The sequence below is a fragment of the Danio rerio genome, chromosome 25, assembly GCF_049306965.1.
Source record: "Danio rerio strain Tuebingen ecotype United States chromosome 25, GRCz12tu, whole genome shotgun sequence".
Taxonomy (NCBI): domain Eukaryota; kingdom Metazoa; phylum Chordata; class Actinopteri; order Cypriniformes; family Danionidae; genus Danio; species Danio rerio.
In genome coordinates, this window is record NC_133200.1 from 11,750,909 (window position 1) to 11,768,061 (window position 17,153).

The 17,153-nt window shown below is 39.1% G+C and overlaps 1 protein-coding gene across 1 annotated transcript; it reads left to right on the forward strand.

Moving 5' to 3' along the window:
• The first annotated feature begins 708 nt into the window (after window positions 1–708).
• mhc1lea (major histocompatibility complex class I LEA) lies at window positions 709–8,512 on the forward strand. Its single transcript, XM_068217439.2, has 7 exons — window positions 709–838; window positions 4,562–4,819; window positions 4,908–5,186; window positions 5,273–5,557; window positions 5,644–5,760; window positions 5,836–5,868; window positions 5,958–8,512. Exons 1-7 carry the CDS (start codon window positions 772–774, stop codon window positions 5,990–5,992), a joined length of 1,074 nt encoding a protein of 357 aa, XP_068073540.1. The 5' UTR covers window positions 709–771; the 3' UTR covers window positions 5,993–8,512.
• The last annotated feature ends 8,641 nt before the right edge of the window (window positions 8,513–17,153 follow it).

Consider the following 17,153-nt stretch of genomic DNA (forward strand, 5'->3'; position numbering starts at 1 on the left):
TATTTGATGAGTGTTGTGTATTCTGTGAGTTGGTTTTTGGCCAGTGTTAGTCAAGGTTAAAGATTTCAGACAAACGTAAAAGGGAAAGTAAAGGCATTTTATGGTCCAAAGATTGCCTAGCATCATTTTTATTTATTTATTTTTAGATATATGTCTATAAATTAAACTTGTCCACTCTTGCTTTATAAAGGTGGAAACTTGGAGGACAAAAAGTAAAGAATAATTTATTTATTGGTTAGTCGATATTTCACATGGTTGACTTTGTTTCACAGAACGTGTGATACCACGGACTCGCTTTTGTCTCACATATCTGGCGCCATTGTGTGTCATTCATCAATTACAATGTTTTCTGCTAAACTCCAGAGAAGTGAAAAGAAGGTAGTTGTGCGTTTTTTTTCTGAACCTAATAAAGGCGATTTTTTTTATATTTTAGTACATCTTATATTATTTCAACAATTTTTTTCAGCGTCTAAAAAAAGGGGAAAAAATCGATAAATTTCACTCTAACACTCTAACATGAAGAAACAACAACTACATCATATTGTTAAACCATTAGTTAGGAAAGTATATCACGATTTGTATTATCTTTGTATTTGTATAATGTTAGAAAGGAATTTCAGAATCTGAAGTCATTGTCTGTTTACGTGAAGGCTAACCGTGAAGTCATCGTTTCTCATGACTGTTAGCAAAACATTAACAGCTAAAAATAATAGCTAACTACGTTATGTAGAACAAGACAGTGCTGGTAGGTGAGTGCTGAATGAAAACAGCATGAAGCTCAGAAATATGAACAACATTCTTTTTTTTCTGATTTCGCTTCCAATTGCTGCTCCAAAAGGTAAGATTTCAAAAGACTTGGACATAGGCTATGTGTTAAAAATGTCTTCTTAAAATTAAGTTAATGCAATATTTTTAGGCCTAGCGAATTAAATTTAAGGAATAAATTAAAGGGCACCCACAGTATATCTTTTTAATCTAAATTTAAATGTAGCCTATACAGTTGAAGTCAGAATTTTTATTTTTTAAATATTTCCCAAATGATGTTTAACAGAGCAATAAAAAATTTACTGTATGTCTGATACTATTTTTTCTTTTGGAGAAAGTCTTATTTGTCTTATTTCAACTTGAATAAAAGCAGTTTTGAATTTTTTAAAATCTATTTTAGGTTAAAATTATTAGCCTCTTTAAACTATATATATTTTTTGATAGTCAACAGAACTAATTATCAATATACAATAACTTTCCTAATTACCCTAACCTGCCCAGTTAACCTTATTAACCTAGTTAAGCATTTAAACTTCACTTTAAGCTGTATAGAAGTGTCTTGAGAAATATAGTCAAATATTGTGTACTTTCATCATGGCAAAGATAAAAAAAAATTGGTTATTAGAGATGAGGTATTAAAACTATTATGTTAGAAATGTGTTTAGAAAAATTTTCTCTCCGTTGAACAGAAATTGGGAAAAAATTGAACAGGGCGCTAATAATTCTGAAGGGCCAATAATTCTGACTTTAACTGTAAATAGCATATGCATTTTGTTAGCAACATTTCAAACTTTGAAAATAGAAAATATAACTATTCACAATTTTTTTCAAATGAATTTTATACCATTGTCTATTACAAACTGCAGTAAAACATGAAGATTCTTAAATAATGACATATAATGACACAAGCAAAATCACATAACAAATCTTCTGTGAAATTATCTGTAAAAAAAAGAAAATGAAGAGTGTATGATTGCTAAAAACAAGTATTTAAACTTTTTTTTAACTGGAAAAATTTCCATATCTAATTGACATGATATATAGAGTAGCATTATAAGCATAAAATTCACTATATTGTTTTTAGAAAACAGAACGTCATATCTTAATTTTTTACCCATACAGTTTTTTTTAACTCTATGAATGGACATTTGTGTAAGACATTTATAATGGATTTGTATAATATAAAGGTATTTATATTGAAGAAGCAGAGAAAACTATATCAGATGATGTTTATTTTCCTAACGCATTTAATCATATGATTTAAAAACTAATTTGCAGAAGGCCAAATTAAAACTTATGACCTATTATGATTCTGCATGGTTGCTTTCACTTCCTGATTTAAGTTTATTTGCTCCAAACGTTTCCAGTTTGCATAAGACCTGTTGATTCAGTAGGGAATTTTGGGAGGAAGCAAAACTCAGGTATTTCTTAAGTTACACTCAGAAATAAAGGTACAGGAGCTGTCACTGGGGCGGTACCTTTTCAAAAGATACATATTTCTACACAAAGAGTCCACAGTGGAACCTCAAAGGTGCATAGTGCCCAATTGTACCTAAAAAGTATATTTGAGGTACCATAGACCTTTTTCACAGTGGAATTGAACACCGGAAGCGCCCTTCCAAGCAGTGTATCGATATTTCCGGTTACGCTAGGAGTCACAGAGACATGACAGCTTCGGGACAGCAGATGACTTTCTCACGGTCAACTTTGCCATAATTTGGACAGGAAGATGTTGTTCGGTGAATGTGTAAAACTGCCTAAATTAAACAGCATTTAAAAGATGATACCGATTTGCAGAATTTGTGCAGAAAACGTGTCTTACACACAGCGCTTGCAACGTCAGGTTCCAGTAAGGTGCACAGCCAACAGCATAGAATCTGTTCATTCAAGCCATTCGTAAACAGGATTAACTAGGCTATTTAACATCCAGCAGGATGAGTTTAATGTCAGTAGTCTTGTCTGTAAACTGTGCTAACCCCCTCCTTCCTTTTTATTCAGAGTCAGATATAGTGAATGGCGAGGTAGTTGTACAGGCGAGTTGCTATCGGTTAATGCGGGAGCCCCATATACATTACAGGTTGTTAGCTCCTACTCTTGGATAATATTCATTTTTATAATTTATTTGAAGACTAGCAAATAACATTTTACAATACAAAAATGTACATACCAGGGGGTAATTATAAATAAAATACAAATAATCAAAATGTAATATATGTAATAATGAAATACATTGTAGAGTTCACACATTTTAAAGTGGGTCGAGCTTTCTTGTTTAGAGTTGATACTGGTATTATACAAGCATATTTCAGTCATCAATACCTTAAAATCTGGCTCCATATAAGTAAATTTATATGTATGAATGTACAATTTTGTTAACAACATAATCAAATTACATAAATAAAACTATTTTCCTTTAGATTAGGATAATCAAGTAAAGCCCATTGTACATTTTTCCATAATGATGAAAGAGGTTTTGAACACAAAAGAATTGTTATTAATACATTTTGCAGCTCACCCCATAAGCTATGTACAATGCTAAAATAAGTGTAAAACCATCTCCTCATATTCATTACAAAAATACAATTTACATCAATCCCACTTTTAAATTTTTGCAAACAATGTTTTGCTGGATAAAACCTGTGGATAAGTTTATAGGACATTTCTTTATTTCTATTTCTAACATGATATTTCTGTGGTAACAGCCACACTTTTCTTCAATTCACCCTTTAATAAAGACATCCAATAAAAATGAATATAAGGTACAGTAATTTCTTTTCGGAAAAGAGTATGAATAGCTCTATCATTCCTCTTGGTATTTAGTAAAACAAAATTTACAGACATAAGATTTAGTAATATCAAAAGACGATGCATCAGAAGGATTGTCTTATTAATACCTCTAAATAACATGAATGAATAACTGAAGGAATTGAACCAATAACAGTTGAAAACTTGCTGGGTTATTGAGATTTTGTAATGAGAAAGGACTTCATTTTAAGAAAAGTATACCATCTTTATTAAATAACTGACTAAACAAATAATTTTGCTGTCAAACCAATTAAGAAAAGAGATTTGCATTTGTATGAACTGTCTATTATTCCAAAATAACAACAATGTAGGGAGAAATCATGCTTATAGATTAATGACCATGATGAGCACTTGTTTGTGGAAGGCAGATAGCTTAACTGGAGTTTTGTCTATATTATAATTACTCATCAAAAAAAAACTAAGACCACCAGTCTTTGATAAAACATGATCATCTCCGCTTTGAAGTGCATACAGCATACGAATGTACTCCTGCATATAACTTGAAACGACATTCAACCCCTCTAATAATGTCATCCATGATTTTCTCTGTCCCGCGTCTTTCGGGAGATCGTGGTCATTAAAGTATGGGTGTCGTTTTTGAGTTGGAGCAGCTGGGAACGCAGCAATCACAGCGATGAGATGACCCTGCCATTCTTTCTTGCTCCGTCGCATTGAAACCGGATGTTGTGGGACGCTGCTTCGCTTACCGGAACCAGGAAGTGTGAAAAAGGCCTATTATGGACCTTTCAGGTACAAACATGTACCTTTTGAAATGGTACAGCCCCAGTGACAGCTCCTGTACCTTAATTTTTGAGAGTGTAGTGATAGTAGATCAGGGTATATGCTATTTTGGAGTTCTGTATAGAAGATACAAATAAGTATATTACAAATTATTAGGTGCAACATTTTGTGTCATATATATATATATTACAAAGTGTAAACATTGTAATGAAACATTTTATATATTTTTTCAAATATATATATTTTGCAGGCCCTCACTCTTTAATGTTGCTTGCCACGTACATTAAAGGACAAACACCCTTTCCTGAGTTTAGCTATGTGCTGATGTTGGATGATGTTAGCACTCTTTATTATAATGGTGAAACCAAAACTTACGTTCCAAGAGGAAACACAACAGCTGAAGACGATGTGTTTGAGACAAACGTTCTCCTCAAAATCAGTAATAACATTCAGTTATCTTTCATGGAGAAATGGGTCGTAGGAACAAACAATATAAATAAAACTCATGGTAAGTATCACAATATTATATCTATTATAAAATTTTAATAACTTTTCTTGTTTTTTTTTTGCCTTAAACTTCCATTTCTCCATTGAAGGAGTTCTTGTTCTTCAGAGGCTGGTTGTTTGTGATCTTAAAGATGATGGTGAACCAGGAAAAATGATCACACGAGATGCTTTCAGAGGATCTACCACAGATGAATTGCAATATTTTGACAAGACGTTTACATACCAGGGTACTTTAAATGTCTCGGATAACCTGCTAAAAATCCATCTTGAAGCCAGCAAGAGGAATCATGAATATTTATACCAACCCTACTGCATTAAAACACTCAAGGGTTACCTTAAAAAACGGACGAATCAAGTCAACAGAAAAGGTCAAACTAGGATTTACTTTCAGCTTTTTCCAGGTCACTGTGTACTGAAATTAAAGGATCTGTTTCTGTTGCATTTTTATCAACAGTTAAGCCTCAAGTCAGACTCATTCAGAAAGCCTCAGATCTTGGATGGTTTGTTGTGAGTTGTTTGGCGACAGGATTTTACCCTCGTCACATCAACCTGACCCTGTTGAGAGATGGACAGCCTGTATCTGATCATGAGCTCACTGGAGGAGATCTGCTGCCCAATGGAGACGGGACGTACCAGATGAGGAAGAGTCTGGAGATCAGAGCAGAAGAGAGAGAGAAACACAAATACTCCTGCTCTGTTAAACACCTCAGTCTAGACAATAAACTAGATGTTGATTTGGGTTATAAAATCTTCATTATAGTCCACAATATAACAATAAAAATCAATATTTAAAGTTAATCTCTCAGTTTGTGGTTCTTGTTGCAGACTTTGATCATGGTGAACCATTTAAATCACTGATTCCTTCAGTTCTGGTGGTTTCAACTCTTATGTTGGTGTTTGGAGTTGCAGCTGCTGTAATTGCAAGGAAAAGACGATGTTCAGGTACAACAGGAACCAAAATGTAAAAGTAACTAATCAACATGTTTTCTAACAAACAATCTTCTGTTTGAGTTTTAGATTCCATTAAGAGTGGATATGCTTCTGCTTCAAGTAAGTACTTTACAGTACTCAATAACTATATGAATTATTGTACGTTTAGAGTTCTTCATTACACATTTAATAATACTTTTAATTTTCAGCATTTGAGGAGAGTATGGACATGTCACTCAAATGAATGGAGGAATGTCTTAAGATGGCAGAAAATATATATTCTGGCATTGTCTTTTTTATTTCCGTACAAGAAAGTATTCTCTCTTTTTTCCACAATTATCGTAAATTGTAATTATTTTAATTTATGTAACTATCATTAGGTGCACGAGGCCTAATGTCAATACAATGTCATCAAGAGTTGTTGATCTGATGTAAAGTTGTTGAACAGTTTCAGACAATTGTAGATAATTATTTTAGACTGTTATTACACTCCTGTTTTCATTTAATAATTTTTATAGTGTCTGTGTATATCATCCCTTAATATATTTTATTATTTTGAAATAAAATATATGCAAATATAAAAGTTAAATTTAGACAGTACTGGGGTAAATATTAGAGATGCACCGACATAGATTTTTTGGCCGACAATTACAAATATTTAAAATTTTATATTTTTATACAGCAAACTTCATAAAAGCTGAAACTCAGCTCTTTTGAACTGAATAGCCTATACTCAAAGCAAAAAAGCTATGATTTCAAAATTGCAAGGTGATTATATGGACCTATATTCACGATTTCACATAAATCAGCATGCAAAAAATACATAATTTTATTTTCTTCATAGCAAATGAACATGCAAATTGACTGTTGCATAAAATTAAAAAGGTTGAATAACAAAATGGGATTTAATCAACAAACAAGTTAAATATATTTTAAACAAATTTAAAATGAAAGAGCTAAGGACTAAAACTTTTTTTGACAGTTCAGATCTGCGCGGGACTAAATTTTGAATCCCGCTCCCGCCCGCACCCGCCAGGTTTTAGCCCGAACCCGACCGCTCCCGCTTATATTAAGAATTTGTTGTCCCGTTTTCAACAATTCCCGCTAAAAAGCGGGGGAGAACAAAACCGAAAATCACCCAGCTATACAGTCCAGACAGCCAAGCTGTCTGTAGAAACACACACACACACACACACACACACACACACACACACACACACACACACAGAAAGCTCTCTCTCTCTCATAGGCGCGCGCGTGCACTAACATACACACAAGCACCAAGCAGACACACAGGCGTTTGCTGTTATATCAACTCAAAGGGTTGTAATACCATGTATCAAGTACCAATCTAATACCAAAAGGTTTTATATAAAGGTATATAAATACTGAGTCGGGCCAGCTCCGGGCCGCAGTGCACATTACTCTCAGGAGTAACATCTGGCCCGAGTCCGGCAGCCGGAGCCGGGCCAAGTTGTAAGTCTCCGGCAGGCGAGAATCTAGCCGGAACTGGCCCGAGTGTATTTTTCTATCTGGGAAAGCTCTCTCTCTCTCTTTCATTCGCGCGCGCACTAACATACAAACACACAAGCACCAAGTACACACACAGGCAAAGCTTTCCCTCTCTCTCATTCGCATTGCAATATCCGCGATATTGCTTGACAGCCTGCTCCCGTCCCAAAATAAACCCGTTACCGACCGCTCCCGCGATTTATTCAGAAATTTATGCAGACCTCTAATGCAGACCTCTAGTTCAGAGCCACTGTACAAGTGAAAAGCTAGATACAGAATGTTTTATTTTAGAAAATGCGACATAAATTCACCCTATTTGGCATTTTAGATTATTTTGAACACATGTAGCATCAACTCTTCTATGTTCGTTCTTGCTGTCAATCACGGGGAAAATGATCGATGAAAAGTTTATGATAAACCGCTGTGAGGGCGCAGATTTGCCCTTGGAGTCAGATTTTGATACAAACCTGATCATTGAGCTCAGATGACTTTATGACAAACACAGAGCAGAATATAAAGACAGAATGTGTGGCCCGTATGCTGGATTCAGTGACCAGTGCACGTAGGCTCTCCCCTGCTGATCTATGAAGGCTCAAGGCTATCAGATCTATGTGTGTGCACGCGCAGTGACAGCTCTCACGCACGCTCGTTATAATCAATATGAATATGCCGATCAAACTGAATACAATCTTACATCAACAACACATGGCAAGCAAAGCGTTGATAATAACAAGTAATCATATTAGATCACAAACAGCCCGACAAGTTTTTGTTTAGCACGTGTGCAGGTCAGTTTGGTGTGTGTGTGTGTGTATGTGTGTGTGTGAAGAGAAGAGGGAGAGACAGAAAAGAGGAGCGTTTTTTTCGCAATGAGACCAAGTTACACGTGTCTTCGTTCATTCACCGGCTGCAACTAAAAGACCCAGATAGCAGGCAGTAATTGGCCCGAGCTCGGCTCCGACTCGGCGCCTCCGGCTCCGACTCGGCATTGGCGAGTATTATCCAGCCCGAGTCTGGCCCGCAGCTCGCTCCCGCACATGCGTTTGGGATGCGGCTGTTAAGCACTGGCCCGATTCCGGTCAACCACATCTGGCACATCTGTCTGTAGAGTCCGGGCCGCTTCTGGCAAGGACTCGGCATGGACTCGGCTTGTTTAACTGATGACAACCGTAAAATCTCCTGATCCAAACTCCAATCCAGGTGGTGGCGGTAAAGCTCCAAAAAGCAGGTTGCCAACCGCCACGAAGATTACAAGAAGAAAAAGAAGTTTGTTTTTAACATTGGATTCCGGTCAGAAAGGTAAGGTTTTTACTGTTTGTATCATGTATACTATGCAAATTTATTGCTTAAAACATTTTTCACAGTGTTAGGTTGTAACAGTGTGTAGTATATTAAAACGATTTCATACGAAATGCAACTTGTTGTGAAGAAACACGACTGAAGCTAATTGCTATACAAATGGGAGAAAGTGCCTGTTCCTTTGTTAGGTTGAAACAGTGTTTAGTACCTGAAAACTATTTAAATTATTTTAAAGAAAAATGACTAAAAACGAATTGGTGTGTATGCTAGTTTCTGTAGACGAATCTGTTAACACTAACATGTGCTTTTAACTTCTGAGTTAACTAAACATTATAAAGTACCGCGAGTGTTGAAAAAAATAAATTTACAGGCGTGTACTTATCCAAAAGTATTATGTGATTGTGTAAATAAAACTGAATCGTTTTGGATTCATACAATATTATTGTTTAACTTGTTTATCACGAAAAGTGATCGAAACCCGACACTGTTTACTATTGTCTTTAAATTATCTAAGAGAAATATATTAGTGTGTGCTTTAATTCATATGTGTTAGCCTATGTGAATCAATTATATCTTATGTTCAAACTGTAATTTGCGCATGTAAAACTGAAAGCAGATTTTGATGGGTTTTTTTTTTTTTTTGGTTATTGACAGTTATAAATTCTGATTTGAATGAATAGGTAACAATATTTTTTCGGTTAAGTCTTATTATTCCTGTTTAACAAAGGTTTGTGAGGTCATTTTGCAGCACATCACAGAGACAAAAGATGCCAATGGCACGCTCTTATGAACATGTGGATAGGCATGTGATAGTTGGGTGCCTAAAGTCCGTTAAAAACTGTAAACTGCTGATACATTTTCAACATACTTGAGCTTTTCAGACTTTACTAATTGCTTCACAAACGGCAGAAATGGTTTATTGTTATTAGCTATCATCATCATCAAACATTTTCCACAATGGTAGGTTAACAGTGTTTAGTAACTCACAACTATCTGATCCAAAACGTTTCTTATTTTAAAGAAACATGACTGATTGACTTAATCTTCTTTCCTATTGGTTTCATAAACTGGTTTGTGCATTGTGTCCCAAAGTGAATAGAACATTTACTGTTATTGGCTTTCATCTGACTCAAAGTAAATCAAAAGAATCTGTATTCATCCAGTAATGTCTAGGTTTTAAATAGAATTTTGGTCTTATGCTAATTGGGTATAATATATTTCAAGCTTTTTCTGAAAAGTCATTATTAATGTTTATATTGATTCTAGTGAAGATAAACATTTGTATAAAATGTTGTATGTTTGTTTGTTTGACAGTCCACAACAAGATCCTTTAGCAAGATCAAACACGCTTGGCACAGAAGAGGTCAGTATATGCAAGTCATGGCTGAAATCATGCATGTGCTTAGCCATCTTACAAATCTGTGTCTAAGATTCATAAGGCTGACACTCTGCATGAATCTCTGAATAAATCTTGTGCAACCTTCAGGGTGCTGATTATTTACAGCATAGGTATTAAAACCATTAATTAACTTCGATAGTATTTCAGAATTTTAACTTTTCTTAGGGGGAGATTAACAACAATGTGATGTTTTATTATAGAAACATCCAAAAGCAACTGTGATGTCTGACTGGCATACAGATGAGGACGATGATTGCCCGTCATCCAGCTAAAGAATCAAACAGGTTTGTTTGCAATTATTTTGAACACATACTGTCAACATTATTTCGTGGATCTATTACAACCTGTGGGTTTGGACCTGGCACTATACTAAAATGATGTTTTGTTTTGTTAATGTATCTGATCATGGTACATAAGGCACAACTATAGTGACAGTGATGAAGAAAAATTATTTAAAACAAGGAGGCTCGAAAAAAAAGCAGATATGAAGATTTCAGGAATCGATGCAGCACCACAAGTATCATCACCACTAAAATTCTTAAGACCACCATCAAGATGCACGAATGCTGAACATTCCAATATGGCTATGAACATTTACAGTCCTTGTTCCAGTGCAGTTGGAGATCAAGACAGAACTTGTTGCAACTCGTCATGTCTTTGTAAGAATTGAAGACATCACTTAATTTGTTAAGGTTTAATGCAGCTAGAAAGTAAAGATCAACTAGAGAATATCAGCAGTGTCTAACCCACTGCTGTATTTACACAAGTTGTATGAGAATAAGCTACAGGTTGATTTATACTGATTCCTTATTTTTCTTTTTTAGCACGACTGACTGAAGTTTTAAAATCATGTGACGTCATAAAGCAGCAGCTGGGCCTGATTCTCACAGCAAATAAAACAGACGTGATGAAATTCTAGATGTAAACACATTTGACCTTCATTTGTCCAATTTGATATGGAAAAACTTGAAAATCAACTAAAGGAGCAGCCCGAATAAATGAAGAAGCTGGTATGTTCAAGCTCTTGCTTATTTTTAAAGTGTTTTAAGTTTATTTATTTATTTATTTGTTTATTTATTTATTTATTTTTGCTTCGTAGGTAGCCTACTTTGGAATCATTTCTGTTTTCCATTAAGGAAGCAGTTTGGTGTAGCCTGGTAAAACTTTTGGCTAACTCCTTGTCTAAACAAATGAACTGGAGCCAAAATGTGGCCTTTCGTGCACTCACCCTTAGGACTGTCTAGTATGTAAGTTGGTTTTAAATATACATTTCAATACAATTAGGGGCTGTTCCATCTATGTATTTCTTTGAATCATTAACCAGAGGAACAAAAAAAATCTATATATAGTCCCATTTAGGTTGTACTTATGTGACCAAGCATGTTTCTTTTTTCCTTTTTTTTTTGTACTTGTTCACTACTAATTATCTGTTTATCTTTTAATCACAGATACAGTGCGGACAAATGTCCATACCACACCACTGATAAAAAAGTGGAAAATGCATTACAAGGTGGCTACAACTTCCTCTATCCCTGTCAGGAGCAAGGAAGAAGAGAGCTCTATATACACACACACACACACATTATATATATATTATATGTACATTATATATACATTATATGTATTTGTAAGATGTTTCTTGCTATATCTTAAATTGGTTTCTATATTCATGTTTTTATAAAATTTAGCTGTTTTAAGATGTGTCTTGTACAATTTTTTTTATTCAAGTCTATTAGGTGTGCACTGTGCAGTTTTAGTGTTCTTTGAATCTTCCTGCGTGTCTTACTTGTGTAGTTTTATTGTTTTTATATTGATGTTCTTGTGCACTACAAAATAATTTATTAAATTTTAGTATTATTTGTTTCTGGCAATCAATAAACATTTATCATTTATTTATTTTGTCCTTTTATTATTTTTGTCATAGGATATATATGCTGTTTGAATTTTATTCAAAGGTTAAATGCAGTGCCTACACTTTGTGTTTACATTATAGCCTGCGTTTGCTGCTACAACTCAAAGGGTTGTATTATAAAGGTATATAAAAAAGGTATATAAAAACTTAGTCGCGCCAGCTCCGGGCCGCAGCACACATGGCGCGGATGTGGCAGCGTCGGCTCGCTTACGGCCGCCGCAACTGGCCAGATTGACGGAGTCGGGCAGAGTGGTAAGTCTCCGGCAGGCGGGAATCTAGCCGGATCTGGCCAGAGTGTATTTTGCTATCTGGGGAGTTCACTCCGAAACTAATATTATTCGGCCCTGGAGTAATAAGTGAAACTCCCATGCTATCTCTAATACAACAAAGAGACAGAGCAAAAAAGGCTTACATATGTAATATTTTTTCCTGAGGCCATTTGAAGCTAAATACACAATGACACTCAATCAAACATATCTACAATAATAAGGAACATGCTTACTTACTGAGTTTTAACGCACAGCAATACCACGTGGAGAAAGGACGGACTTTGAAGAAATAATCAGTGTGAGGAGAGCTCCATTAGAGTGCACTGGGCTAGTCTGAACATGTTCCACCCACGCGTGTGTGGCACGCAGATCTGTACAATTACCTAATTTATCGACTTAAAGATATCGCCCTAATTTAGACATCGGATCGATAATGATAATCTTAAAAATAGCATTTATAGGCAGATAACGATATGGCCGCCGATATATAGTGCATCCCTAGTAAATATTTATACATTTGTCGGCACTAAGAATGCTCCGTTTACTAAACTAACCCTCATTTCCCGAGGGGGGAACGGAAATGCTATGTGGAAAAAAACTTCCACTATGGGGATTTCGTTTAGAAAGCCAATTGTCTAAAAGAGTATGTAAACAGGCCATTAAAATGCCAATCAGTTGGCAGCATCAACTTGCGCAGCTCATTGCAATCAATTTGGCAATATAAGCATAGTGAGAGCAAGGCTGAGGCATCCTTTTTTAGCTGAAGAGACTTTCACCTCAACAGCTAAGGAGCAATCATTGTAGCGAAGGAAAATAGCATTTCCGTTCCTAAGTTACTAAGTAACTAAGTTACTTTAGTAACCTGACCATTCCACTTCGCAAGGGGAACTTCAATGCTATGTAGAAATAACTTCCACTATGGGGTAATTTATGGAAAACGCCATAATTATTGAACCTTCGCCCCCGATGAGAGGTTTGCCAGGCAAAAGAGTGTGTGAGCGCACCTGCATCACCAGAGGCGCGCTCTACCAACATTTCAACAAAAGATTTACTGATTTAGTTAAAATTTTTGGGAGCCGCAAGCGTCTAGATAATTCTAAGATTTAAATAAAACAGTACATTGGGAAAGCGTGCAGTCCCAAGGAGGATTGTGCAGAGGCCACCTGCTACCGAAGTGGGGAGATATGGTGGCAAAAGAGCATATGGATTAGCCCTGAGAATGGGGAGTATGCATATGAATATAAAATGGTTAGCGGTGAGGGAAGACACGTGTCCGCCTGTGAAGGGGGGACTGCACCGTGGCTGTATAAGCATATGGGATCGCCTAGTGGGGATCGCGCATAGCAGGCACCTATACCCAGAATGCGGGCTGACCAGCGAGCAGACCTACAACGTAACAGGCCAGCATCTCACTCCTCTGCTGAGTCAAATGCCAGGGGCCTCGGAGGAATCTCTGCAGGGCTCGCCTAAGCGGGGAACTTTGCTGACAGAGTGAATAAACACACAGATCTCCGTGTTAGGGAGAATGGTGCAGCAAGCGTGTTACAACACCTTCACCGAGTTGTTTCATCAATCACCAAGGGTTACCTAATACCTTTGAGGAAACCGGCTCCACCCGCAGATTATAAAACCTTGCATATGTGTTAGGTGTCGCCCAGCCCACAGCTCTGCAGATATCTGTTAGAGAGGTGCCGCGTGCATGCGCCTAGACACATGCGAAGCTCCAAGTGGAGTGCACACAAATTCCTGGTGGACACGGCTCGCCCTGGCTTTGGTAAGCGAGGGAGATGGCATTCACTATCCAGTTGGCCAACCTCTGTTTAGATTCGGCACTTCCCTTCTGCCGACGACAATAACAGATGAAGAGCTGCTCAGAAAGCTCTGTGTGTGGCCCAGATAGTTTCGCAAAGCGTGACTGGACAAAGTAATAAAAAGGGCTGGGTCTGCCTCCTCCGGGGCAGCGCTTGCAGGCTCACTACTTGGTCCTTAAATGGTGTGGTAGGAACCTTGGGCACATATCCAGGCCGGGGTCTCAGGACAACGTAAGAGTAGGCCGGGCCAAATTCCAGGCACAAGTCACTGACCGAAAATGCCTCCAGGCCCTTGCCCCTCCTAATCGATGTCAACATGATCAGCAGAGCTGTCTTTAGGGACAGAAATTTAAAGATACCAAGTCAAGTGATTCGAATGGTTCTGTATGTGAGAATGAGGGCAAGATCCCAAGAGGGCATGAGAGTGGGGTAGGGGATTTATTCGCCAAACACTTCTAAGGAAGCGGATGATGAGGTTATGCCTTCCCATGGTGCCGCCAGTCACCGAGTCATGGTGAGCAGGGATGGAAGACACGTAACCTAGAGTGTGGAGGGCGACAGCCTGCTCTCCAGCTTCTCTTGAAGGAAAGAAAGCACAATGCTGATTTGGCAAGTTCGGGGGTCTTCTCTGCGAGAGACACACCATTCAGTGAATAGACCACTTCAAGGCATAGGTGCGCCTTGTCGAGGGGGCTCTAGCCTGAGTGATGGTATTAACCACCGCCGTCGGTAGGTTACCTAAGTCTTCCTCGCGTCTAAGGCACACGTGAAGGTTCTAAATATCTGGGTGCCAGATGGTGCCCTGACCCTGAGAGAGTAGGTACTCTCTCAAAGGGATCTGCCAGGGGAAGGCCGTCGCGAGGAGGGAGTGTTCTGACATCCAGGTCCGGTTGGGCCAGAGAGGCGCAACTAGCAAGACCTGCTCCTCGTCCCCCCTGACCTTGCACAGTAACTGCGCGAGCAGGCTCACTGGGGGAAACACATATTTGCGCATGCCCCGAGGCCAGCTGTGGGCCAGTGCAGTGCTGAGACATGCGACAAGAGTGGATACCCCCTATGTGGTTGATATACGCCACCGTTGCCGTGCGGTCCGTCCTGACCAGCACGTGTTTTTGCTCCAGCACCGGTAAAAAAACGGTGGACAGCAAGGTACACTGCCAACAGCTCTAGTCGATTGATATGCCCCTGCAACTGGATTCCTTTCCACAGGCCCGCAGCTGCATGGCTGCAACACATGGCCCCCCAGCCCATGCTGGAAGCATCTGTGACAGATTAGTGCAGCATAGTGACAGTCACCTGGTGTGTGCCTGCATGTCATGCGTGTCCGGGGACTCGATCATGAAGCCAGTGCTGAGGACAGCAATCTGCTCTCGCAAGACAGGGGCAGACAGGGGGCTGACCCTGGGGAAATACACACACGTGAACTTAGGGGGCCGTTTCGCGAACTCTCTTTAATGGACTCATCGCTACAAACGCTGACGTACCAGCAGTGGGGCAATGCAGAGTGGGAGTGCTGATCCGGGAAGCGATGGGGTGCCACGTAAGAGCAGGAGGCAAGAGATTCACTCTCACCTTGCACCCAAACTCCAGAGAGGGGGCTCGAGGAGTGGGAGAAAGGCCCGTGAGCACTGCATTAACATGCTGGACGCCAGGCAAGGGAGAAACCCAGCTCGACTGTCTGCTGCTACATGTCACTTACTCTGGGCCAGGAGACTGCTCTCGTTCACACTCTTTGGAAGATTTCTCTGGAAATCAGCTTTAGGAACCCTCATCGACTTTCTCAGAAGACTGTTGAAATCTCTGAAATGAAAAGGATGCCGTAGCCTGCTCTCGCTGTGCTTATATTGCAAAATTGATTGCAACGAGCATCAGCTGAGCAAGCTGACACTGCCAACATATTGGCATTTTATTGGCCCGTTTACATACTCTTTCAGACGATTGGCTTTCTGAACAAAATCCCCATAGTGGTGAGTTTTTTCCACATAGCATTGAAGTTCTTCTCCTGAAGGGGAACCAAATTGTTCAGTTTATTAACGTGACTTTTATGATAAGTAATTGGTTATTTTTTATTAATTGGTCATAGTTGGCACATAGTTCTCAGTGATGATTTTTTCTTTAGTAATTATCAATTACGTAATAGGGAATACCTTTGTAATAAATAAGCTATTACTTACTGCTTAGGTCATTTTGCTTTTATATTAGTTAATGTAGTACTACCTTTTACTACCTACTTAAGTGTTGTGTACCTAAATTTTTTTCCAAAAATATCATCTAGATGCGCTCTAATAAAAAACTCATCTTTTTTAGTGGTTAATAATGACAATATCATAAGAAAAATGGTATATTAAATTTTATTTGTTAGTTCTAGCAGCAAACAGGGGGGGGGGGGTGCAGGGGGTTTTAGCGCCACAGCACCCGCGAGACCTATATGAGTCGGGCCGAGAGAAAAGGAGATGGAAAAAAAAGGAGGAAAGACAGAGTAGACCGAGAAAGGGGAGAGAGGAAAAAAAAAAAAAAAAAGGGGTTCGGTTCTCCAGACACGCTGCCACTCGGTCCTCCACCAGCCGAGAGATGCGACGACGTGCTGGGAGCCCTGTGGAGGAATCTATCCACCCGTCCGTCTTCTGGCGTCTGGCGGCGGTTCGCCTGGCTAGCTGGCGGCATTTCTGGTCTCCTGCTCCGCTCCCGCTTCGGTGGATGGATGCAGGCTCTGGCATCATAGCGGATCGCGGCGACTCCACCGGGTTCTGTGGGATGGCTCCCTTCAGCACTTTCCCTTCCGGTGGTGAGCCCCGCGTCCCCTGCTCCTCCCCATGCTGGGAGACGGCAGCAGGCAGATCCTTTCCTCGCCAGCCTCAGGCCGCCCTGGCACTCTGGGCAGACGAACGGGTTTCTCCCCCACTCGGGTTAACTCCCGAACACTCTCCCCCTCTCTCAGCGGCGAGGGGCATCTGGACAACGCGTCCCTCCTTCTCCCGGGTTTCTGCACCACTGTAATAAAGTTTACGGCCCTTTGGCTGCCGGGAAGAAGGAGGCGGAGAACCGACGGAGCTTTAAAATATTTATTAATAACAGTGACGGCAGCTCCTCACGGAGACTGCCGTCTAAACCAAAACAAACGGACGGCAGCTCCTCACGGAAACTGCCGTCAAACTGAAAGCAAAAGTAAAATATGTCCGGGCCCGGTCCTCTCTCGGCTTCCT

What these genes read in the sequence shown, in the direction of transcription:
- mhc1lea (XM_068217439.2), top strand. Translation starts at nt 772, where the DNA reads ATGAAGCTCAGAAATATGAACAACATTCTTTTTTTTCTGATTTCGCTT. An exon ending in AAGGAAAAGACGATGTTCAG is followed by an intron (nt 5,761 to 5,835) that starts GTACAACAGGAA and finishes TTTGAGTTTTAG; the next exon opens with ATTCCATTAAGAGTGGATAT. An exon ending in TGGATATGCTTCTGCTTCAA is followed by an intron (nt 5,869 to 5,957) that starts GTAAGTACTTTA and finishes TTTAATTTTCAG; the next exon opens with CATTTGAGGAGAGTATGGAC.